Source organism: Protomyctophum parallelum, assembly GCF_964188405.1.
Source record: "Protomyctophum parallelum genome assembly, chromosome: 19".
NCBI lineage: Eukaryota > Metazoa > Chordata > Actinopteri > Myctophiformes > Myctophidae > Protomyctophum > Protomyctophum parallelum.
The window spans coordinates 491,369-516,760 of NC_139717.1; the positions used below are offsets into that span (position 1 = coordinate 491,369).

At 43.1% G+C, this 25,392-nt stretch overlaps 1 protein-coding gene across 1 annotated transcript; it reads left to right on the forward strand.

Annotated features, from left to right (window-relative positions):
- Nucleotides 1-1,910: 1,910 nt before the first annotated feature.
- Nucleotides 1,911-25,392, forward strand: cep43 (centrosomal protein 43; the record flags this gene model as incomplete). Its single annotated transcript, XM_083789849.1, has 12 exons — nt 1,911-2,177; nt 4,883-4,936; nt 7,043-7,097; nt 8,320-8,408; nt 12,107-12,232; nt 15,069-15,095; nt 16,329-16,385; nt 17,037-17,107; nt 17,560-17,621; nt 21,572-21,633; nt 23,070-23,135; nt 25,165-25,392. The coding sequence occupies exons 1-12, from the start codon at nt 2,094-2,096 to the stop codon at nt 25,390-25,392; spliced, it is 981 nt and encodes a 326-aa protein (XP_083645975.1). The 5' UTR covers nt 1,911-2,093.

Genomic DNA, 25,392 nt, shown 5'->3' on the forward strand with positions numbered 1-25,392 from the left:
GAGTTCAGATCAACATATGGAATTAATTCTGTACTGGCCATATATGTAGCGTGTCTTGAGTGTACAGGGTTTGATGAGTTCAGATCAACATATGGAATTAATTCTGTACTGGCCATATATGTAGCGTGTCTTGAGTGTACATGGGTTTGATGAGGTCAGATCAACATATGGAATGTCAGAATAGCAAGGACGGGTGGGGAGGATCAACATATGGAATGTCAGAACAAGTCAGCTTATAGAGATCTAAGGGTGTGAGGTCAGATGGAGAGTTGCTGTCCGGCTCCATATATTCAGAGCTAGGTGATGATCCAGTCTTCTCCATATATGGTTATCCACTAGAGGGTTTGATGATGTCACGTGATGTCACGAGGCGTGACCATATATGGAGGCGTGGGTGACGGACAGACGGACGGACGGACGGACGGACGGACGGACGGGAGATGCGGGTTTTCATAGTAAATGCAACCTACAGTCGCAATAAAATCACACTTGTGTGAACTTTGTGAAGTGAGGGTTGCTCTTATCGTCATACATCACATTCTGTGCTCAGCCAATCAAATCACACCGACCCTATAAAGGACATACGGAATAAATAATACAGTGTGGTTGCCTATGGCAACCACACTGTAAATACTACAGTCTTATGGCAACCACACTAAATATGGTTGCATTTCTTATTCTTCTGGTTCTTCTACATCAGTGGTTCCCAAAGTGGGGTCCTTGAGGGGTCCCTGAGAGAGTTCCAGGGGGTCCCCAGCTAAATGGAACCTTATGGGTCTGTAACTCTGAGAGTGTACAAATGGAACCACATGGACCCGTGTTAAATTAACATTGATTTCACAATTATAAATCGGGGGTCCCAGAGATATAAATGTGCGATTAAATGGGGGTCCGTAGACTAATGCATTTGATTGAAACTGGGGGTCCTTGAAAGGAAACGGGTAGAGAATCACTGCTAGAGCTCATACAAATCTTCTCTTATTATGAGGGTCCCTGAAGCCATACCATATCTTTTCAAATGATTAGTGCCAATGTGTGTGGGGGTCCTTGACATGAAAGGGTTTGGGAACCACTGCTGTACATCATCAAGAACTATCATCTATTAACAGTTTTTAAGCATTAATGTATTAATTACAGTGTTGTTTTTGGCAGCAAATTTCTATTTTAGTTTTAGTCATAGTCTCTTGAATAGTTTTCACTTAGTTTTAGTCACATTTTAGTCGCCTGGAATGTTCTAGTGTTTAGTCTAGTTTTAGTCGACTAAATGTCATACGGTTTCAGTCGACTAAATCTACAGTTGATTTAGTCGACTAAAATGTGTTTTGACAGGCCTTGATGTCGTTGTAATGACATATTTTACACTTTGGTTGCATGGTTGCATGCTATTTTCAGCATGCAACCCAGCATAAAACTGGATCTCTTGTCCACTAGTCCCTTCCTAACATTTTAGTCTAGTTTTTATTTGTTGACGAAATTGTCAGTAGGCCTATATTTAGTCTTAGTTTTAGTCACCATAGATTCGTTTTTATTTAGTTTTAGTCAGTGAAAAAAGGTAGTCGACGAACATCTTTCGTCTAAGTTTTAGTCGACGAAAACAACACTGATTTATTATCAGGGCCAAATCAATGCCGAACCCCCCCCCCCCCCCCCCCTACACACACACTCCGGTCCAGTAGGTGGCGGTATGCACACCTCAACAATAATGACCTGAACCTTAAAACAAACAACTTCCGGGTCGCGTCAGTGTGTTTGTTGTGTTGTTGTTGTGGTCGTCTAGGAAGCCAAGAGCTTAGAGTATTAAACTACATCAGTTAAACCACAACCAACTGAACAAACCTTTTGTTTTAAACACATTACTGAGTATATTAGTGGATGAGACCGAGGAGTCGAGGAGAGGAGGAGACACACAGACTAGCTGTTTACATTTTAATGTCATTATAAACATTAGCACATTAGCATTAGCAACTGAATAAACCTTTTATTTTAACCACATTACTGAGAGTATTAGTGGATGAGACCGAGGAGAGGAGGAGACACACACAGACTAGCTGTTTACATTTTAATGTCATTATAAACATTAGCATTATAGCATCATGTCTGCCACAGAGGACGACACGGAGCTCAGAGACCTGCTGATCCAGAACCTGGAGAACAACGGCATCCTCAACAAGCTCAAGGTATAAATAAATATTATACTGTTTGTTTATTTATGTATTTATTTAATTGAAAAAACCACCGCCGCGTTGATGCTGCAGCTATATATATATACACACACATGTTTTGGCTTCACTCCCACATTACTAGCCTGCTAGCTAGCTACTTTGAATTTCTCTAACTATAAACGTTCATGACAGCAGACAGCCTTAAGTACAGAAGTTGTTGTAGGATATGTGGGGATTATCTGACGAGGTACCATTTGAGGGGGCAAAACCTTACATATACAAAATAATACTAAATTGTTTATAGGTTCAATATAAGTAAAATAATATAGCCTTTCCACAGGAGTATCTTTTTACTGCGAGTGTTCCAGTATTCGCCTCTAGCCGCTACGACAGTGGTTCCCAAACTAATTAGCCCCCCATTTGAAGAGATATGCCAGGCCCCCGACCCCCCCCACATAAGAGAAGATTTTTACGGCTCTATATAGCAGTGATTCTCAACCCGTTTAATTTCAAGGACCCCCAGCCACTTTGACATGCATTAGTCTAACTCTAACGGACCCCCATTTAATGGCATTTCTACCTCTGGGACCCCCAGGTTTATATTGTAAAAATCAATGTTAATTTAACTCTGAGAGTGTACAAAATGTTTTTTTGCCACTGAGTAGGCGTTCTCGCATAACTTCCAGGTACGCTGATGTCACGCGCATACCCTCTATTGAATGATATGCAGGGGTTGACACTTTTTAGGTTTGGGTTGCCATGATGTAACTCCAAATGTGGACAAGACATTAAAAAAAAAAAACGTTCCAGTGATTAGAAATTGATAATTAAAAATATGTACCTTATTGACTTACATTGTACACGGAAACAGCTCTCAAAGTCACTCTTTTAGTACGTAGACAAACACAAACAAAGTTGATTCAGACAATCAGACAATCAAACAGGGTGGCCCTCACCTTCACCCTCATGTTAATATCATAATACTGATATAGTATTGACTATAGTATTAAATGACTAGTACTTAATGACTAGTATTAGAATTAGTTATTGTCTTTTTGTGTCCAATGTATGTTAACAGTTCATAAAGTTAACATAGGAAGGTTGAGGGGGCACGGTGGCACAGTTGGTAGTGCTGTCGGGTTCGATTCCCGCTCGGGGCGCTGTGGGTGCTGGCGGCGTTTCCTCCTCCGCGTCATCAGTGCCCATACCCGAAGGCGGGGTTGGCGAAAGGGCCTTTCTGTGTGGAGTTTGCATGTTCTCCCCGTGTCCCCTAGGGTAGGTACCCTCACAAAAAACATGCAGTAATCCTGATCACTAAACTGCCTCCCCCTGGCCAGCCGGGGCGCCTGATGGAGGGGAAAGGAACTGGTTGGAATAACGTGTTCCTTCCACGCGCTACGTCCAACCAGGGAAACTCCCCCCTGTCAGGTTGTAAAGGAGCAACTTGGACACTCGGGCATGAAGGAAGCATGAGTTCAAGTCCGTTGCTCTCCCCTTGTCCCCCATATATGGGGACTAGGTTGGTCTCCCCTTGTCCCCCATATATGGGGACTAGGTTGGTCTCCCCTTGTCCCCCATATATGGGGACTAGGTTGCTCTCCCCTTGTCCCCCATATATGGGGACTAGGTTGGTGGAGGGTGTGTAGAGCCCAGGATCACATTAGATGATTGACACAGGGGTGAAAAATGGGTTACAAAATTGTGGGATAAAAAATATATATAAAAAACAAACATAGGAAGGTTGCCGTATATTAGATTAGTCGATGGGTGGCTCTTCTCTTCCAAGACAGATTGTGTGCTCTCATTAGAAGGCGCGTGTAAGTGCCATCCAACCAATTCTCTTGTTTCTCCGAGCCGCTAGAGGTGGGATCAACACGAGACTGGTGACATATTGAACGCACATGTACACACAACCTACCTAAGAAGACTACAACGTATTATCATTACTTAACATTATGATGGAGATATCAACTTTTTGTCCCGCTGCTTCGGGTTCATGGTTCCTGCTTGAGAGAGACCAGATGCAGGCAGAGGGGAGCTGCTATCTTTGGGAGAGCTTTGGTTTTGTTTTGTTTTGTCCTGTCTGTATGTATGTTTATACAATTTACAATGTAGGCATTTAGCAGACGCTCTTGATCCAGAGCGACTTACATTAAGCAAAAACAAAAGCATGGCATACATCACATATATAAAAAGTAGTTATCATGAAACATGTATAAACTAAGAACGTAACAGTGGAGTATCTATGTCAACTATAACATACTATGCTATATTATATATTATACAATATACATGTGTACTATAAAGTGCTATGACTACATAAAATGCAATTCTAGTGCCGTCTACGTAACGAGCTATAAGTCTGTCTAAAATACTATCTAACTCTACATAAAGTGCTATCTAAGGGGCTAGGCTATAGGGTAAGTGCTATGGGCCATGGTGGAGTCTGAAGAGGTGGGTTATACTGTTTTGTATTGTTTTGTGAACTGTACTGTACAATGCATCTGTTTTGAGGACCCCGTCTAAAATGAGACGCGACATCTCAAGGGGCTTATCCTTTCACTAAAGGTATATACTAGGAGGAGGGTACTTGTGAACTCAATACCGCCGGAGTCAGGTTAGGTCTCTTCCCCCATTGGGATTCAAACCTTGGTCTCACAGACGGATGTATAGTTTCTGTAATGAATGAAATGTAATGGTGTTTCTGCTGCCCCCTGCAGGCAGAGATGCGCGCTGCAGTGTTCCTGGCCATGGAGGAGCAGGATAAGATGGAGGTATATTGGTCCCATCATGTTGTCTTTCTAATATCTAAAAATATAAATGTTATACATGTTAACCCATTCTGACCTGAGATCAGATTCTAACGCACAGAAGAATGGTGGTTCTTTAACGCATTTTGACCTGAGATCAGATTATAAAAAATGTCTTCTAAATCCAGTTTTCATACTCCTATTTTACCGCTGTTTTGGCGCTGTAGAGCCGAAATGATTTCGACTCGTCAGAAACTTTCAGTAGCACCGAAGAGCCGACTTTAGGACGGTCCCCCCCCCCCCCCCCCCCCCGAACCTCAAATGACGTCACATTGTAGGCTCTACAGAGCCAAATTACGTCACATTGTAGGCTCTACAGAGCCAAATGACGTCACATTGTAGGCTCTACAGAGCCAAATGACGTCACATTGTAATGTAGGCTCTACAGAGCCAAATGATGTCACATTGTAGGCTCTACAGAGCCAAATGACGTCACATTGTAGGCTCTACAGAGCCAAATGACGTCACATTGTAGGCTCTACAGAGCCAAATGATGTCACATTGTAGGCTCTACAGAGCCAAATGACGTCACATTGTAGTCTCTACAGAGCCAAATGACGTCACATTGTAGGCTCTACAGAGCCAAATGACGTCACATTGTAGGCTCTACAGAGCCAAATGACGTCACATTGTAGTCTCTACAGAGCCAAATGACGTCACATTGTAGGCTCTACAGAGCCAAATGACGTCACATTGTAGGCTCTACAGAGCCAAATGACGTCACATTGTAGGCTCTACAGAGCCAAATGACGTCACATTGTAGGCTCTACAGAGCCAAATGACGTCACATTGTAGTCTACAGAGCCAAATGACGTCACATTGTAGGCTCTACAGAGCCAAATGACGTCACATTGTAGTCTCTACAGAGCCAAATGACGTCACATTGTAGGCTCTACAGAGCCAAATGACGTCACATTGTAGGCTCTACAGAGCCAAATGACGTCACATTGTAGGCTCTACAGAGCCAAATGACGTCACATTGTAGGCTCTACAGAGCCAAATGACGTCACATTGTAGGCTCTACAGAGCCAAATGACGTCACATTGTAGTCTCTACAGAGCCAAATGACGTCACATTGTAGGCTCTACAGAGCCAAATGACGTCACATTGTAGGCTCTACAGAGCCAAATGACGTCACATTGTAGGCTCTACAGAGCCAAATGACGTCACATTGTAGTCTCTACAGAGCCAAATGACGTCACATTGTAGTCTCTACAGAGCCAAATGACGTCACATTGTAGGCTCTACAGAGCCAAATGACGTCACATTGTAGGCTCTACAGAGCCAAATGACGTCACATTGTAGGCTCTTTTCTTTTATTCTTTTCTTTTATTCGGCTCTAAAATAGGAGTGTGAATCGGCCCATAGAAACATGGGTTTTTCAGAAAACTGTCAGGATTAAGAAGACATTTGTAAACGTCGAACGTAGAACGTCCTCAGGTCAATGTGCAACATTGTTTTCCCACTCAACGGTGCAGTATAAGTGTACAGGGTAACTGCCCGTTTCTAAAGTGACCATTTAATGACTTTTAATTGTCAAATATTAAGAAAGAGACACATTGTGAAAATTACCAATCTACAAGCTCACAGCGCCTGGCTTGTAGAGTCAAACTGAATGTAATTCCAATTGCTTGAACAATTACTTGTCGGGGGGGGATCTGGGGGATCCCAGATCAAATATGATTATTTGGGGCGGGGGCGGGTGCCAAGTTTGGGAATGACAAGTTTGGGAATCCTTTTAGCTGTAGGCAAAGATTGTGTGATTAATATTCCCATTTTGACCTGAGATCAGATTCTATAAATGTCTTCTACATCCTGACAGTTTTCTGAAAAAGCTATGTTTCTATGTCAGTCGTTCTTCGATTTTTCATAATAGCAGATCTACAAGCAGATCTACAAGCTCATAGCGCGCCACCGAGTGGCGCGCTACGAGCTTGTAGGTCTGCTATTTTTTCATTAGCTAAAGCATAACATGATGCTAAGAACCAAAATGAGTTATATTAGTTTTCTAACTACTTCTAACTAACCAACTAACAAACTAACTACCATTTGTCTTTTGTCCCGAAACAGAACAAAACACCGCTTGTCAATGAAAACCTGAAGAAATGCCTCAATACCAAAGACGGTGAGTTTTGCTCTCTGATTAAAACCTGAAGAAATGCCTCAATACCAAAGACGGTAAGTTTTGCTCTCTGATTAAAACCTGAAGAAATGCCTCAATACCAAAGACGGTGAGTTTTTCTCTCTGATTAAAATAATACTAATTGACTAAATCCCCTAAAAAGGTTCACGGTGAATCTTGATACAAAAAGACCCCCCCCCTGACCGCTTGGTGTCGGGGGGGCTAATTAAGCAATATATTACACGAGAGGGTGTGGGTTTAACGTGATTATTGCCACGGCAGGGATGCGGTCAGGAACGAGACGGAGTCGAGTTCCGCAAGCATCACTGAAGTGGCAATAATCACGTTAAACCAACACCCTCTCGTGTAATATTGCTATTCTACAACAGTTACCCTTAAAACTAAGAAAACCGCTGAAAAAATATATTTTTTTAATGACAGATGTAGTCACTACGACCACAAATGTCCAAAGAAACTAGCTAGCCTAGCCACCGAGTTTGCTAGGGCTCTGGGAGAACAGAGCGGCTGAATTATTTGTTTTTCGATTAGGTGGTGAACGGTGCTGGTTTGATCAACGGCTAGAAACCGTTTCAACCAATCACATTGCTTCCTCTTAACGACCTGTTGTAGAATCAATAACGGCCCGCTGACCCTTTGAATGTTGATTGGTCTGTATTAAAAAAAAAAAAATCGCTATAACATTTTGTAAAGAAATACATATTTAGTCCCATGCTCGAATGCCCCCGCCCCCCCTGTCAAAAACAGCTAAAATCCCTAAAACGAAAGAAAGCAACAAATGAAAGAAAATTAACACTCATCTTTTACTTTCTCTAATATCAACCTAAAACATGAACCTTGGTTGAAAAAAAAACTATTAAATATGTCAAATAAAATACTTACAACATAATCGTGGCAGCTTTATTTAATTATTTATTTTTAACTTTATTAGTTGTTATCCCATTCTGAACGGGAACCCATTTTGGTGTTAGCATCAAGTTATGCTTTAGCTATTGAAAAATAGCAGATCTACAAGCTCATAGCGCGCCACCGAGTGGCACGCTACGAGCTTGTAGGTCTGCTATTTTTGAAAAATCGAAGAACGACTGACATTTTTAGAATCTGATCTCGGGTCAGAATGGCTTAATCAGAGCAGTGTGTGTCCAGTGGAAACCTCGTATGAATCTGATCTCAGGTCAGAATGTGTTAATTGGGTTGTTCCTTGCAGGTCGTGTGGTAGCCAGTCTGGTGATAGACTTTCTCCAGGTGTTCAACCTGGACTTCACCCTGGCCGTGTTCCAACCAGAGATCAACTCTGTGAGTACAATATGAACATACAGTAATGTACAGTATCAACTACAGTAGAACTGCACTCTGTCCAGTGCCTGCCAGTGTTGTTTTCGTCGACTAAAACTAAGACGAAAAATGTTCGTCGACTACCTTTTTCCACTGACGAAAACTAAATGAAAACTATCTATTATGACTAAAACTAAGACTAAATGTACTGACAATTTCGTCAACAAATAAAAACTAGACTAAAATGTTAGGAAAGGACTAGTGGACAAGAGATCCAGTATAAGTCATTTTACACTTGGTTGCATGCTGAAAATAGCCGATCTACAAGCTCACAAGCTTGTAGATCGGCTATTTTCAGCAAGTGTAAAAACAGTCATTACGACGGCATCAAGACCCGCCAAAATACATTTTAGTCTAAATCACCTGTAGATTTAGCCGACTAAAATTGCATGACATTTAGTCGACTAAAACTAGACTAACACTAATACATTCCAGGTGACTAAAATGTGACTAAAACTAAGTGAAAACTATTCAAGAAACTAGGACTAAAACTAAAATAGAAATTTGCTGCCAAAAACAACACTGGTGCCTACTAGGGATGCCGCCGATTAATCGATTTTCCGATTAATCATCGTAGTCTCCAAAATCGATTATAATATTTCATATCGAACAGAAAAAAAAGTGAGCTGAACATGTTCTCTTTATATCAAGTACTTCATACCAGCCCCTTATGAAACTACTTCACCCCAAATCCAAATGCAAATTCATTCATTTCCATCCTGAATGGCACTGAGAAGATCTCCACAAAGGTTTAACTCATCAAAACTGATTATAAAACTGTAATCATCAAAGCATGCACTGTTATGTGACCATGGCATGTGCATAATATAAAATCTTAAAAGTTGTATCTGATATTGTTTTTTGTTTTTTTTGGGGGGTGGGTTCGATTAATCGATTATTAATCGCCAGAGCTGTCGACTATTCGATTTGGCTGATGGTCACTTTGTGGCATCCCTAGTGCCTACTTGCTTGTTGCGCACTAGTAGGCCATACATGGCCTACTAGTGCGCAAGTACTGTCGACCGCTACAAACTGTCAAATCTCAGCTATGTATATGTCATTTGTAAGTTGATTAGCGGTATAAAGCACCGAAGTCCTGACATCACTGTCGGTAGAGGGCGTCAGTCCCCAGGTTCATGTATTTTTTATTTGCATTATAATCCCCATAGGGGGTTCTTCATATAAGAACTGCGTTTGAAAAATAAACCGATCACCCCGGCCTTTTCACTCATATGGATATGAAGCATCGACTGAAGGTGGAAATGTACAAATATACCCAAAGAGTAACAAAATAAGCGTTAGAAACGAGTCAAATAACCCAGAGACTACATTTCCTGGGTATAGGCGGGGTGGCTGCATCTGCCCGTCGCACAACAGAAACTGAATGTTAATTACTTACTTTATTTTTATTTTATTGATATTTAATGTTTCGTGGTTAGTACGAGTCGAGTCACCACCAGCTGAGCTTACGTCAACGAGGAATCTCAGGAACGCAATGTGTTGACGGCTGGGCGTGACGTATATTAGCAGCGACATTGCCTTCATATGTAGTTTCAAGGCTTTTGCGGCCACATTAATTCCATTTTCTCCAGAAACTGGCTGTGTCAAATATTAATGAACATCATTAACGACACACAGCCACCACCCTGACAGAAAGGCCGGGGTGGTCGGTTTATTTTTCAAACATAGTTCTTATATGAAGCGATCTAAAATCCCCCCTATGGGGATTATAATGCAACTAAAAAAATACATGAACCTGTGTACTGGCGCCCTCTACTGACAGTGACGTCAGACTTCGGTGCTCTATAATGTGGTTACTTTGCATATGTATGGTAGCAGCATAATGACGTCAGGGTATAACTGGTAAAAACCAGCTCTAAATGATGACGTAATAAAGATGTGGATTTAAAGGACCCAATGCCAGAGTGTAATTGGTTTTCGATGGTGACGTAATGACGATATGTTTTAGCGTCGGGAGGATTAAAGGTATAATGCGTATACATGTATGTAATCTGACACCACTCCCATATTGAGCACAAGTAGTCATTACGTCATACGCTGGCACAGCGCATATACACATCAAACGACGACATATTATACGCATCGAAATCACTGGACGAAAACTTGCGCGTTTTTACTTGCCCGATGAGAACTCTAGGCCAGCGTTTCCCAAACTTTTTCATGTCAAGGACCCCCAAATTGACACTAATTATCCCGCGGACCCCCCATTTGAAAAGACATGCCAGGGACCCCCCCATTTGAAAAGACATGCCAGGGACCCCCCATTTGAAAAGACATGCCAGGGACCCCCCCATAAGAGAAGGTTTTTACGGCTCTAGCAGTGATTCTCAACCCGTTTAATTTCAAGGACCTCCCCCATTTTTACATACATTTCAGCTACAGACCCCCCATTTAAAGGCATTTCTATCTCTGGGACCCCAATTTATATTGTAAAATCAATGTTAATTTAACTCTGAGTGAGGAGTTCCAAACGATCATTTAGCTATAGGGGACCCCCTGGGACTTCCTCAAGGACCCCTGGGGGTCCCCGGACCCCACTTTGGGAACCACGTCTCTAGGCAGTCCCTGTTCTGTATGTGGACTTTAAAAAAAGGGCATAGAAAGTGGTTTGTGTCTTGTGATGTCATTATAGGCTAGAAGGTATACAGTAGGTCTATTGTGCGTCATGTGAAAACACCTACAAAAAAATAAAAATAAAAATAAGTCCCATAGCCTTATACTGCAGGGTTACAATTTACAATGTAGGCATTTAGCAGACGCTCTTAATCCAGAGCGACTTACATTAAGCAAGAACAAAAAGCATGGGAATACATCACATAAAAAGCATTTATCATGAAACATGCGTAAGCTAAGAAAGTAACAGTGGAATATCTATATAATGAAACTATACATATATACTACTATGCTATACATATGTACTATGGCGTGCTATGACTATATACAATGCTATTATAGTGCTGTCTACATAACATGCTATAAGTCTGTATCAGATGCTATCTAAGTCTAGAGAAATGCTATCTAAGGGGGTAGGGTAAGTGCTACGGGCCATGATGGAGTCTGAAAAGGTGGGTTTTCAGACTACGGCGGAAGATTGGGAGTGATGCTGCAGTTCTGACTGCAATGGGAAGTGCATTCCACAGTTTTGGAGCCAGAAGGGAGAAGAGTTTGGGACGTGTGGAGCGTTGTTATCCCGGCGTTTTTAGTGAGGGTACTTCCAGTTTCCCTGCGTTGGCTGATCTGAGTGCGCGGGAGGGTTTGTAGGGTTCAATCATACTTGCAAGATAAGGGGGAGCCATACCTTTGGTTGCTTTGAATGCCAGCGTCAGAGTTTTGTATTCTGTGCGGGCAGCGACCCGGGTTAGAATCGAAGCAGCTAGAAGGCTATGGACCAGAGCTACTCAAACCCTAACCTAGCCGTAACCGCGAGCACGCGAGCAGCACATGTCCGACATGTCGGACGCATGTCGGACTAAGGGCTGATTCATACTCCTATTTTAGAGCCGAATAAAAGTCGGTTCGGCTCTTCGGTGCTACTGAAAATTTCTGAAGAGCCGAAATCATTTCGGGACTACAGCGCCAAAACAGCGGTAAAATAGGAGTATGAATCGGCCCTAAGAATGGTGTTTTTTCTCCTACAGGTAAATGGACTGGACAGCCGGACACAGGTGTGTGGTGAGCTGGGCATGTCTGACACGGACGTGAACAGGAACTCTCCTCTGCTGATGCACCTGACCAAGACGGCAAGACACACACCGCGCACTGAGGTACTACTGATTGACTACAACTCCCACAATGCACCTGGACTGTGTGTTCTGTATCACTGTTACTCCTACTGTCATTAACACTTACAGCACGTAGGACGCCTGAGAACGTCATAGAGTAGAGTAGAGTAGAGTTCTAAGGACGTCTGAGGACGTCCTAGCGACATCCCAGCGATGCGGGGCGAGATATTAATATTCAGAATTTTTCCTATTTATTTTTTTGGCATTTCGCTTTTCGCTTGCCGTATGCTAACGCTCAGTGCAACTATTAGCTTATTATTGACTCCCACGTTAGCGAGACGGAAAGAATGACTCGTAGCTCCTAATCCAGGGCGCTCTCCGTGGTGATAAATAGAGCGATATGCTGGCACTTATTTTCTGCTCCTCATCCGTCTCTCCCGCAAAATATGAACGCTTTTTGGAGCGTAAAACAATATATTAAGATGATCGGGGATGTTGAGGTCACTTTGTAAAGTCAACTTTTTTAGGAAAGTGTTTCCGGTTCATGGCTTTCAAAGTAAAAGCGATCAGACACCTCCGGTATTCTATAGCCTATATTTTGAAGGCAGTCGGCGTACTCAATGTGTTAAAGGTGTCCCTACACCTTTAACCCATTCTGACCCCAGATCAGATTCATACGAGGTTTCCACTGGACACACACTGGTCTGATTAACCCATTCTGACCTGAGATCAGATTCATAAAAATGTCAGTCGTTCTTCGATTTTAAAAAAATATAGCAGACCTACAAGCTCGTATCGCGCCACTCGGTGGCGCGATATGAGCTTGTAGATCTGCTATTTTTCAATAGCTAAAGCATAACATGATGCCAACACCAAAATGGGTTCCCGCCCAGAATAATGACAGTAGGAGAAACGGAAATGGCGATCAATTTATTTTGACGTTTCAGACGGTTTCAACATGAAACACCGGTCTGAAGTTTCTGAACCAACCAACCAAGATACATATTCTTAGCGTGATGATTAAGTTGAAAGCGAGTAATACGCTGTCTGGATGTTATCTTGAATGGGAATAAAAACGGAGGATTTCTGTAATCAGTAGCAGCTGTGTTGGACGATTTGCGCCGATATGGGGAATTAAACGGGTGAGCTTCATTTTTTTTATTGGCTTTTATCGATGTGTATCTCTACACGTCATCACGCAGCACGTTTTTAAACGTTTTAATACATAAATAAAACAATCGTTTTTATGGACTTTTGATATAGAATTTGCCCATTTTTTTTTGCGCATCCATTGTTAGGTATGCCCATATGATGACCACGGATATGGTCTAAAAGTGTGAAAAACGTCTTTTTCATTTCACTACGCCTTTAACACAAGAGGCTAGGGATGGAGTCACACCAGGGCCCGTGCTAGTAAACAGGCTCTCTCTCTCTCTCTCTCTGCCTCGATAACGTATGGCTGAGTGGTCATTGTTGAGGGGCGCTGTAGCCCCTCCTATATGCAGCTTTTGTCCCCCCAAAATGTCCGCAACACAAACATTAACCCAATCAGCGCCGGGATTCCTTCAAAATAGAAGCTCGGGCGGGGTGTCGGGAACGGGAAGATATGGCCGCTTTTACGCTTTCCACTATTTTTGAGTGGTGGAGAGAGAGAGAGAGAGAGAGAGTTTCTGCCCCAACGCTGTGGAAGGAAGGCACCCGTGTTATTTTTGGCAGCACATTTTGATTTTAGTTTTAGTCATATAGTCTTTTGAATAGTTTTAATTTAGTTTTAGTCACATTTTAGTCACCTGGAATGTCTTAGTGTTAGTCTAGTTTAAGTCGACTAAATGTCACGCAATTTTAGTCGACTAAATCTACAGTTGATTTAGTCGACTAAAATGTATTTTGTCCGGCCTTGATGCCGTCGAAATGACATATTTTACACTTGCTGAAAATAGTCGATCTACAAGCCCACAACGCGTCGCGCTGCGACGCGTTGTGGGCTTGTAGATCGACTATTTTCAGCATGCAACCAAGTGTAAATTCATTTATACTGGATCTCTTGTCCACTAGTCCATTTTAGTCTAGTTTTTATTTGTTGACGAAATTGTCAGTATATTTAGTCTTAGTTTCAGTCATCGTAGCTTAGTTTTCATTTAGTTTCCATTTAGTTTTCGTCAGTGAAAAATGGTGGTCGACGAACATTTTTCGTCTTAGTTTTAGTCGACGAAAACAACACTGGAAGGCACTCCCCAAAACGCTCTCATTCCACAGTTTTTATTGTCGATTGTTGATATTATTGATTTATTTATTCCTTCGTCTTAGTATTCCCCCTAATAAAGTTGATTTTATTTGTTTTCTCATGCCACCCATTTGAGTTTTCATATACCTGCATTGCTGCATGTTTATCTGTTGGTCTTGATCAAGTAGCCTACCACCAAAGTTTTATAAGCTACTGTAGACACTATTGATTGGCTAAGCCTCTGATTAATTCGATTAACATTTTTAACCAAGCCCTATTTTTCATCTGGGAGCATTTTGACTAAATCGGTGTATCTACAGAAGAAACATGAAGCCAAACAAATAATGTACTGCATGTATTCAATACATGCAGTACATTATTTGTTTGTCTTCATTGTATTTCTGTTACAATAGGAATACAGTTATTAATTTCACAAATTTGAGTGGTGCTTTTTTTGTACTTTTATTTTCCCGGGACTGTATACATTTACTTTGGTACGGTTCAAATTGTATTTTGGGACGGTTCCGGGACGTTGGTGAAAAAGGTTAGTCTGGAGCCCTGCTTTCTGCTCCTCTGAGGTCATATTGTGTAAATGTAGTTATATATTTTTTCCCTCTCTCACACACACCCCCCCCCCTGCTCATCTGTTACCAGGGAGACAAAACTACAAACATTCCAAAGGTAATGATCTGGCATCTTTTGAGTGGTGCAACCACTCCTACAACCAGCAATGTCCGTGTTCGTCTGTCAGGGTTCCCCAATTAGCGGCCCGCGGGCCATCTGCGGCTCGCGGAGCGCCCCCTTGTGGCCCCTGGAAGAGCCCTGGGGGGGTCCCAGGTAATATAAATGGCATTAACCCATTCTGACCTGAGATCAGATTCATACGAGGTTTCCACTGGACACACACTGGTCTGATTAAACCATTCTGACCTGAGATCAGATTCTAAAAAATGTCAGTCGTTCTTCGATTTTTCAAAAATAGCAGACCTACAAGCTCGTAGCGCGCCACTCGGTGGCGCGCTATGAGCTTGTAGATCTGCTATTTTTAAATAGCTAAAGCACAACATGATGCTGACACCAAAATGGGTTCCCGTTCAGAATGGGTTAAATGGGGGGTCCGTAGCCTCTGCATGTCAAACTGGGGGTCCTTTTCAAATGGGGTCTTGCCCTGGAAATACAGTATTTTCAGGGCAAGACCTCGACCTGGCGCGTGCCGACTCGGCCCCCAGCCTGGTACCCTATAGTCAAAGTATGGCCCTTGAGGAAAATGGAGAGAGGGGAGTCCACTCGGTTCACACGGGTGTGATTTATTTTTAACAACATTTTGAAAGTTATTAGATATTATGCATTTTAAAACATATATATTTCAGTTAATTGTCATATCTGTATATTATTAATATTAAATGAGCATTCAGTGATTTGGGTGATTTGCAAAAAACATAAACGTTCCGCCCGGTAACAAGATATGCACACGCACACGCATGTACAGTAGTGCCTGGACACGCAACGGGTCAACAGCATTATCACAGAAAAAGAAGAAAAAGTTATTTTTGAATTAACCCATTCTGAACGGGAACCCATTTTGGTGTTATAGCATCATGATATGCTTTAGTTAGCTATTGAAAAAATAGCAGATCTACAAGCTCGTAGCGCGCCACCGAGTGGCGCGCTACGAGCTTGTAGGTCTGCTATTTTTGAAAAATCGAAGAGCGACTGACATTTTTAGAATCTGATCTCAGGTCAGAATGGGTTAATCAGACCAGTGTGTGTCCAGTGGAAACCTCATATGAATCTGATCTCAGGTCAGAATTGGTTAAGTGAAATCACTGAATATACCTTTTTTATTATTATTACTACTACTACTGCTATGCACGTTAGACAGATATAAATGTCTCCCTCTTGTTCTCCGAATAGGAACTGTCCCCAAAGCAAATTGCAGACGCCAGGAAGAAGTTTGACTTTTATGATAAGGTGACACGCACACGCACACACACACACACACACACACACACGCACACACACACCCTCACACACACACACACACACACACACACACACACACACACACACACCAATGTTGTTTTTGGCAGCAAATTTCTATTTTAGTTTTAGTCATAGTCTTTGGACTGAAACTTCATTTAGTTTTAGTCACATTTTAGTCACCTGGAAATGTCTTAGTGTTTAGTTTAGTTAGTCGACTAAATGTCATAAGATTTTAGTCGACTAAATCTACAGTTGATTTAGTCGACTAAAATGTATTTTGGCGGGTCTTGATGCCGTCGTACACTTGCTGAAGCATGCAACCAAGTGTAAAATGACTTATACTGGATCTGTTGTCCACTAGTCCCTTCCTAACATTCCTAACAGTCTAGTTTTTATTTGTTGACGAAATTGTCAGTATATTTAGTCTTATAGTTTTGGTCACCGTAGCTTAGTTTTCATTTAGTTTCCATGTAGTTTTCTTCAGTGGAAAAAGGTAGTCGACGAACATTTTTCGTCTTAGTTTTAGTCGACGAAAACAACACTGACACACACACACACACACACACACACACACGCACACACACACACACACACACACACACACACGGTGCTCACAGTGTGTTCTGTTGCTGTGTGCAGGACAGGAGCGGAGGCGTTCTGAAGGAAGACCTCAGATGTGTCTTCAGTGATCTGTTCCCTCATTTCAACAAGTACGTTCACACACAATACAATATATGGATGCAACTTCTGCGTGTGAGCGTGCGTGCATGCGTGCGTGCATGCGTGTGAGCGTGCGTGCATGCGTGCGTGCGTGCGAGCATGCGTGTGAGCGTGCGTGCATGCGTGCGTGCGTGCGTGCGTGCATCCGTGCGTGCATCACCTTGTCATGAAAGTCAGACGTCTTAACCACATTCTGACCTGAGATCAGATTCTAAAAACGTCTTCTACATCCTGACAGTTTTCTGAAAAAGCCATGTTTCTAAATGTCAGTCGCTCTTCGATTTTTCAAAAATAGCAGACCTACAAGTTCTTAGCGCGCCACTCGGTGGCGCGCTAAGAGCTTGTAGATCTGCTATTTTTCAATAGCTGAAGCATAACATAATGCTAACACCAAAAGGGGTGCCCGCCCACAATGGGTTAACTCGTTTGGTTGTAATTACAGGAACATGTTGGAGAGTTTCGTCAGTGATGAACTGAAGACCACAGACAAAGCCTCGCGGAAGAGTAAGTATTCTTCTCCTGTAGGTCATTGTAACAGGTCATTGTAACAGGTTATTGTAACACCTTGTTCTACAATGTTTAAGGGTCAGGCAAAATGAGCCTCGGCTTCAGCCTACACCTCTGATTATGAGAATACAACTGAAATATGTCACCATATAACTAACCACAATGTCAACATACAACAGTAGCAAAAATAGCAGGCGGGCGGCGTTGGCTCAGGGGTAGAGTGGCTGCGTTTGGGAACCGCAAGGTTGCCAGTTCGAACCCTGTGGGCTCCCCCAGAGTTAGTGTCAAAGTGTCCTTGAGCAAGACTCTGAACCCCTAATTGCTCCCGATGTGCTGGTTGGTGCCTTGCATGGTTTTCTCCGCCATCGGTGTGTGAATGTGTGTGTGTGAACATATTGATGATGTCTTTGTGTGTGTTTGACTGACACAGAGACAGACTGAACATACTGATGTCTTTGTGTGTGTTTGACTGACACAGAGACAGACTGAACATATTGATGTCTTTCTGTGTGCTTTTCTGACACAGAGACAGACTGAACATATTGATGTCTTTCTGTCAGGGGGGCAGTCAGCCAGATATTTCGTGAAGCCTCATTTGAAATCGGTAGTTCATATAATGGCCTGTTGTGGCGCTGGACCGGACCCAAAAAGCCCCATAGCTCCATAGAGGCCCATGTATTTTGGCCCAACTTCACCTAGACTGTATTACCTTAATAAACATGGTCATGAATACTTTCTTCTTCCAGTCACTAGTTTAAAGTCTCATTTCTAATGTCATAATATTCTTTTTGGAAAATTATGGTCCCATTAATTAAAAAAATGACCATAAAGAAAAAAAACCATCGCGTATGTTCTGAGGGGCGTGGCTACCATTACAGTCTATGATCGGGATTCCCCTCCCACTCGAGTCAAAATAAAAACCAACGGAGAAGAAGGGGGGAAGTCCCGCCTCGTTGTCTGGGCAGCCAATGACCAGCTGGTATACAAAACGGAGCCAGCCAATGGCCAGCTGGTACCAAAGATGGCGACTTACATCAGGAATTAGCATATTATTACAGGCTTCATTTTACGTTCATGTTAGACCCGGGGAACGCTTTGTCCATATTTTTTACAGTCTATGCTTTCTGTGTGTTTGACTGACACAGAGACAGACTGAACATATTGATGTCTTTCTGTGTGTTTGACTGACAGAGAGACAGACTGAACATATTGATGTCTTTCTGTGTGTGTGACTGACACAGAGACAGACTGAACATATTGATGTCTTTGTGTGTGTTTGACTGACACAGAGACAGACTGAACATATTGATGTCTTTCTGTGTGTTTGACTGACAGAGACAGACTGAACATATTGATGTCTGTGTGTGTGTTTGACTGACACAGAGACAGACTGAACATATTGATGTCTTTGTGTGTGTTTGACTGACACAGAGACAGACTGAACATATTGATGTCTTTGTGTGTGTTTTTCTGACACAGAGACAGACTGAACATATTGATGTCTTTGTGTGTGTTTGACTGACACAGAGACAGACTGAACATATTGATGTCTTTGTGTGTGTTTGACTGACAGAGACAGACTGAACATATTGATGTCTTTGTGTGTGTTTGACTGACACAGAGACAGACTGAACATATTGATGTCTTTCTGTGTGTTTGACTGACACAGAGACAGACTGAACATATTGATGTCTTTCTGTGTTTGACTGACACAGAGACAGACTGAACATATTGATGTCTTTGTGTGTGTTTGACTGACAGAGACAGACTGAACATATTGATGTCTTTCTGTGTGTTTGACTGACACAGAGACAGACTGAACATATTGATGTCTTTCTGTGTTTGACTGACACAGAGACAGACTGAACATATTGATGTCTTTGTGTGTGTTTGACTGACAGAGAGACAGACTGAACATATTGATGTCTTTGTGTGTGTTTGACTGACAGAGACAGACTGAACATATTGATGTCTTTCTGTGTGTTTGACTGACACAGAGACAGACTGAACATATTGATGTCTTTCTGTGTGTTTTTCTGACACAGAGACAGACTGAACATATTGATGTCTTTGTGTGTGTTTGACTGACACAGAGACAGACTGAACATATTGATGTCTTTGTGTGTGTTTGACTGACACACAGACAGACTGAACATATTGATGTCTTTGTGTGTGTTTGACTGACAGAGACAGACTGAACATATTGATGTCTTTGTGTGTGTTTGACTGACACAGAGACAGACTGAACATATTGATGTCTGTGTGTGTGTTTGACTGACACAGAGACAGACTGAACATATTGATGTCTTTGTGTGTGTGTTTGACTGACACAGAGACAGACTGAACATATTGATGTCTTTGTGTGTTTTTGACTGACACAGAGACAGACTGAACATATTGATGTCTTTGTGTGTGTTTGACTGACACAGAGACAGACTGAACATATTGATGTCTTTCTGTGTGTTTGACTGACACAGAGACAGACTGAACATATTGACGTCTGTCTGTGTGTTTTTCTGACAGAGACAGACTGAACATATTGATGTCTTTGTGTGTGTTTGACTGACACAGAGACAGACTGAACATATTGATGTCTTTCTGTGTGTTTGACTGACACAGAGACAGACTGAACATATTGATGTCTTTGTGTGTGTTTGACTGACACAGAGACAGACTGAACATATTGATGTCTTTGTGTGTGTTTGACTGACACAGAGACAGACTGAACATATTGATGTCTTTGTGTGTGTTTGACTGACACAGAGACAGACTGAACATATTGATGTCTTTCTGTGTGTTTGACTGACACAGAGACAGACTGAACATATTGATGTCTTTGTGTGTGTTTGACTGACACAGAGACAGACTGAACATATTGATGTCTTTCTGTGTGTGTGACTGACAGAGACAGACTGAACATATTGATGTCTTTGTCTGTGTTTGACTGACACAGAGACAGACTGAACATATTGATGTCTTTCTGTGTGTTTGACTGACAGAGACAGACTGAACATATTGATGTCTTTGTGTGTGTTTGACTGACACAGAGACAGACTGAACATATTGATGTCTTTCTGTGTGTTTGACTGACACAGAGACAGACTGAACATATTGATGTCTTTCTGTGTGTTTGACTGACAGAGACAGACTGAACATATTGATGTCTTTGTGTGTGTTTGACTGACACAGAGACAGACTGAACATATTGATGTCTTTGTGTGTGTTTGACTGACAGAGACAGACTGAACATATTGATGTCTTTGTGTGTGTTTGACTGACACAGAGACAGACTGAACATATTGATGTCTTTGTGTGTGTTTGACTGACACAGAGACAGACTGAACATATTGATGTCTTTGTGTGTGTTTGACTGACAGAGACAGACTGAACATATTGATGTCTTTGTTTGTGTTTGACTGACAGAGACAGACTGAACATATTGATGTCTTTGTGTGTGTGTGACTGACACAGAGACAGACTGAACATATTGATGTCTTTGTTTGTGTTTGACTGACAGAGACAGACTGAACATATTGATGTCTTTGTGTGTGTGTGACTGACACAGAGACAGACTGAACATATTGATGTCTTTGTGTGTGTTTGACTGACACAGAGACAGACTGAACATATTGATGTCTTTGTGTGTGTTTGACTGACACAGAGACAGACTGAACATATTGATGTCTTTGTGTGTGTTTGACTGACACAGAGACAGACTGAACATATTGATGTCTTTGTGTGTGTTTGACTGACACACAGACAGACTGAACATATTGATGTCTTTGTGTGTGTTTGACTGACACACAGACAGACTGAACATATTGATGTCTTTGTGTGTGTTTGACTGACACAGAGACAGACTGAACATATTGATGTCTTTGTGTGTTTGACTGACACAGAGACAGACTGAACATATTGATGTCTTTCTGTGTCTTTTTCTGACACAGAGACAGACTTCCAGGAGTTCCTGGGCCTGTACAAGCGGCTGTTCGCTCAGTGTCGCAGCGTGGTAAGAATCCTTCACGTTAACCTTTAGCATTGGTGGAAAAAGTACTCCATTGTTTTACTTGAGTTGAGTAATAGTATCAAATACTGCAATTTAGAACTACTCCGTTACAAGTAAAAGTATCGGCATCAAAATGTACTTGAATTACTAAAAGTAAAAGTACTCATTGTGCAGAATTTCACAAGTTCAAAATGTGTCTAAATGTGTCTATAGAAATGAGCAGATCTACAATTGATCGGCTATTTGGCTATAGATCGGCTATAGTATTCCAGGAAACCCCCCAGAAGCAAAGATTTGAGTTTAAAACGTAGAAGACATTTTTTTAATCTGATCTCAGGTCAGATTGGAAAACTGTCAGGATGAAGAAGACATTTTTTAGAATCTGATCTCAGGTCAGAATGTGTTAACCCATTCTGAACGGGAACCCATTTTGGTGTTAGCATCATGTTATTCTTTTAGCTATTGAAAAATAGCAGATCTACAAGCTCATAGCGCGCCACCGAGTGGCGCACTACGAGCTTGTAGGTCTGCTATTTTTGAAAAATCGAAGAACGACTGACATTTTTTAGAATCTGATCTCAGGTCAGAATGGGTTCATCAGACCAGTGTGTGTCCCAGTGGAAACCTTGTATGAATCTGATCTCAGGTCAGAATGTGTTAACAGTGTGGTGTCATTGTTCAGGTCGTGGGAGATAGAATCTGATCTGAGGTCAGAATGTGTTAACAGTGTGGTGTCATTGTTCAGGTAGAATCTGATCTCAGGTCAGAATGTGTTAACAGTGTGGTGTCATTGGTCAGGTCGTGGGAGATAGAATCTGATCTCAGGTCAGAATGTGTTAACAGTGTGGTGTCATTGTTCAGGTCGTGGGAGATAGAATCTGATCTGAGGTCAGAATGTGTTAACAGTGTGGTGTCATTGTTCAGGTAGAATCTGATCTCAGGTCAGAATGTGTTAACTGTGTGGTGTCATTGTTCAGGTAGAATCTGATCTCAGGTCAGAATGTGTTAACAGTGTGGTGTCATTGTTCAGGTCGTGGGAGATAGAATCTGATCTCAGGTCAGAATTTGTTAACAGTGTGGTGTCATTGGTCAGATAGAATCTGATCTCAGGTCAGAATGTGTTAACAGTGTGGTGTCATTGTTCAGGTAGAATCTGATCTCAGGTCAGAATGTGTTAACTGTGTGGTGTCATTGTTCAGGTCGTGGGAGATAGAATCTGATCTCAGGTCAGAATGGGCTAACAGTGTGGTGTCATTGTTCAGGTGGTGGGAGATAGAATCTGATCTCAGGTCAGAATGTGTTAACTGTGTGGTGTCATTGTTCAGGTCGTGGGAGGTAGAATCTGATCTCAGGTCAGAATGGGCTAACTGTGTGGTGTCGTTGTTCAGGTAGAATCTGATCTCAGGTCAGAATGGGCTAACTGTGTGGTGTCATTGTAGGTGGTGGGAGACGCCTGCGAGGTGAGCCGTCCGTCCACCAGGTTTGAGGAGAAGATGACCAGTAAGGTGCGTCTCCATGGCCCTGTGTGTGTGTGTGTGTGTGTGTGTGTGTGTGTGGCTGTGTGTGGCTGTGTGTGTGGTTGTGTGTGGCTGTGTGTGTGTGTGTGTGTGTGGCTGTGTGTGGCTGTGTGTGTGGTTGTGTGTGGCTGTGTGTGTGTGTGTGTTAGGGTTGGGTGACGATACGAATACATCGTCAATCGCGAATATACGAATCCAATCGCCGAATATTTTTATTAGGCGATTTTTCGGGACGATTTAGCCCAATTAACCTGTAAAGTGTGAGCAGCATGTGAATCAATTTGGGCCAGCAAGCCGCCGGGTGGAAATCCCCTCCTCCCGTTATAATGGTATGCTCCCACAGTCCGACTCCCCGCACTCAGCAGTCAGCAGCATCGGTCGGGGAACGGCACTAACGGCAGCCGTAAGAGCCGAGGGAGGCTGTAGCCTACATGTTGTTTAAGCTCCGGAGTCCAGACCCATGCAGTTTAATAATATACAGTCACAACAGAATGCACACTGCTGTCTCGTGTCTCATCACAATCCCAATGCGCCACCCGTGAAGTCGGGGGAAAAAAATAAAAAACAGGCTGGTAGTGTTAGTATAGATGAAGTTAGTTCAGTGTGTTGAAACAGTAGCTACACGCTAAGCTAAGCTAACGATCCCCGAGCCTATACTGTATAGGCTCGGGCAACGTTAGCTTAGCGCTTAGCTTAGAGTTAGCGCCCCTCTGAGCCTGTGCTCAAGACTTCTCCACTGTATAGGCTCGGGGATCATCAACGTGAACGAACCCCGACACCAGCGCTGCAAAAATGGACAGATCTACAAGCTCTCAACGCGTAGCGAACGGCACTGCAAAAACAGGCAGGACGCAATGCCTTGAGAGCCTGTGGATCAGCCCGGCCGCAGGAGCTTGTGGGCTCCGCTTCGAGCCTCCGACAGACCGGTGCGCGGAGGCAAGGGAGCAAGTTACCCTGGCTGCGCAGCAGAAACAGACTGATCTACAAGCTCTCAACGCCTAGCGAACGGAGCTGCAAAAACAGGCAGCTTAAGAGCTTGTAGATCTGAGCTGTTCTCACTTTACTTTTATGACACGAATACATCGTCAATCGCCGATTCTTGGTCAGACGATGGGCGGTTAAAAAAAATTGGCATATCGCCCAACCTTAGTGTGTGTGTGTGTGTGTGTGTGTGTGTGTGTGTGGCTGTGTGTGTGGTTGTGTGTGGCTGTGTGTGTGTGTGTGTGTGTGTGTGTGTGTGGCTGTGTGTGGCTGTGTGTGTGGTTGTGTGTGGCTGTGTGTGTGTGTGTGTGTGTGTGTGTGTGTGTGTGTGGCTGTGTGTGGCTGTGTGTGTGGTTGTGTGTGGCTGTGTGTGTGTGTGTGTGTGTGTGTGTGGCTGTGTGTGGCTGTGTGTGTGGTTGTGTGTGTGAGTTTGCCCAATACCACAGCCGTCAGCAAGTGGATTCATGAATATATGTATATAGACAATATTTTAGGCCAATAAAAAACACTATATTCCAAATTTCCCACCCGTCGACCTCTCCTCTCCTCTCCTCTCCTCTCCTCTCTCCTCTCCTCTCCTCTCCTCTCCTCTCCTCTCCTCTCCTCTCCTCTCCTCTCCTCTCCTCTCCTCTCCTCTCCTCTCCTCTCCTCTCCTCTCCTCTCCTCTCCTCTCCTCTCCTCTCCTCTCCTCTCCTCTCCTCTCCTCTCCTCTCCTCTCCTCCCCTCCCCTCCCCTAATAATAATAATAATAATAATACATTTTATTTATAAGGCGCCTTTCAGGGCACTCAAGGTCGCCGTACAGGTTTAAAACCCTCCCCTCTCCTCTCCTCCCCTCCCCTCCCCTCCCCTCCCCTCCCCTCCCCTCCCCTCCCCTCCCCTCCCCTCCCCTCCCCTCCCCTCCCCTCCCCTCCCCTCCCCTCCCCTCTCCTCTCCTCTCCTCTCCTCTCCTCTCCTCTCCTGTGTTCCTTAATCTGAGCTTTTCTTTTTTTTAATAAATTATTAAATTCTTGTTTTACTTTTTTTTATTTTTCAGGGAGTGGAGCTGTCCCGCGGTGACCCCAGCGTGACCTCCCCGGGGTCCGGGGTCAAAGGTGATGCCGCGGGTCCCAGGCCCGGCGACGCCCCCAGCAGTTCCTCGTCCGTCCTGAGGAGGGCGCTAGACCTGGAGGAGGAGGAGGAGGAGGGGGAGGAGGGGGGCGAGGAGGGAGACTCCTTCTTTGATGACCCGCTGCCCAAACCACAGAAGACCTACGGCTGGTAG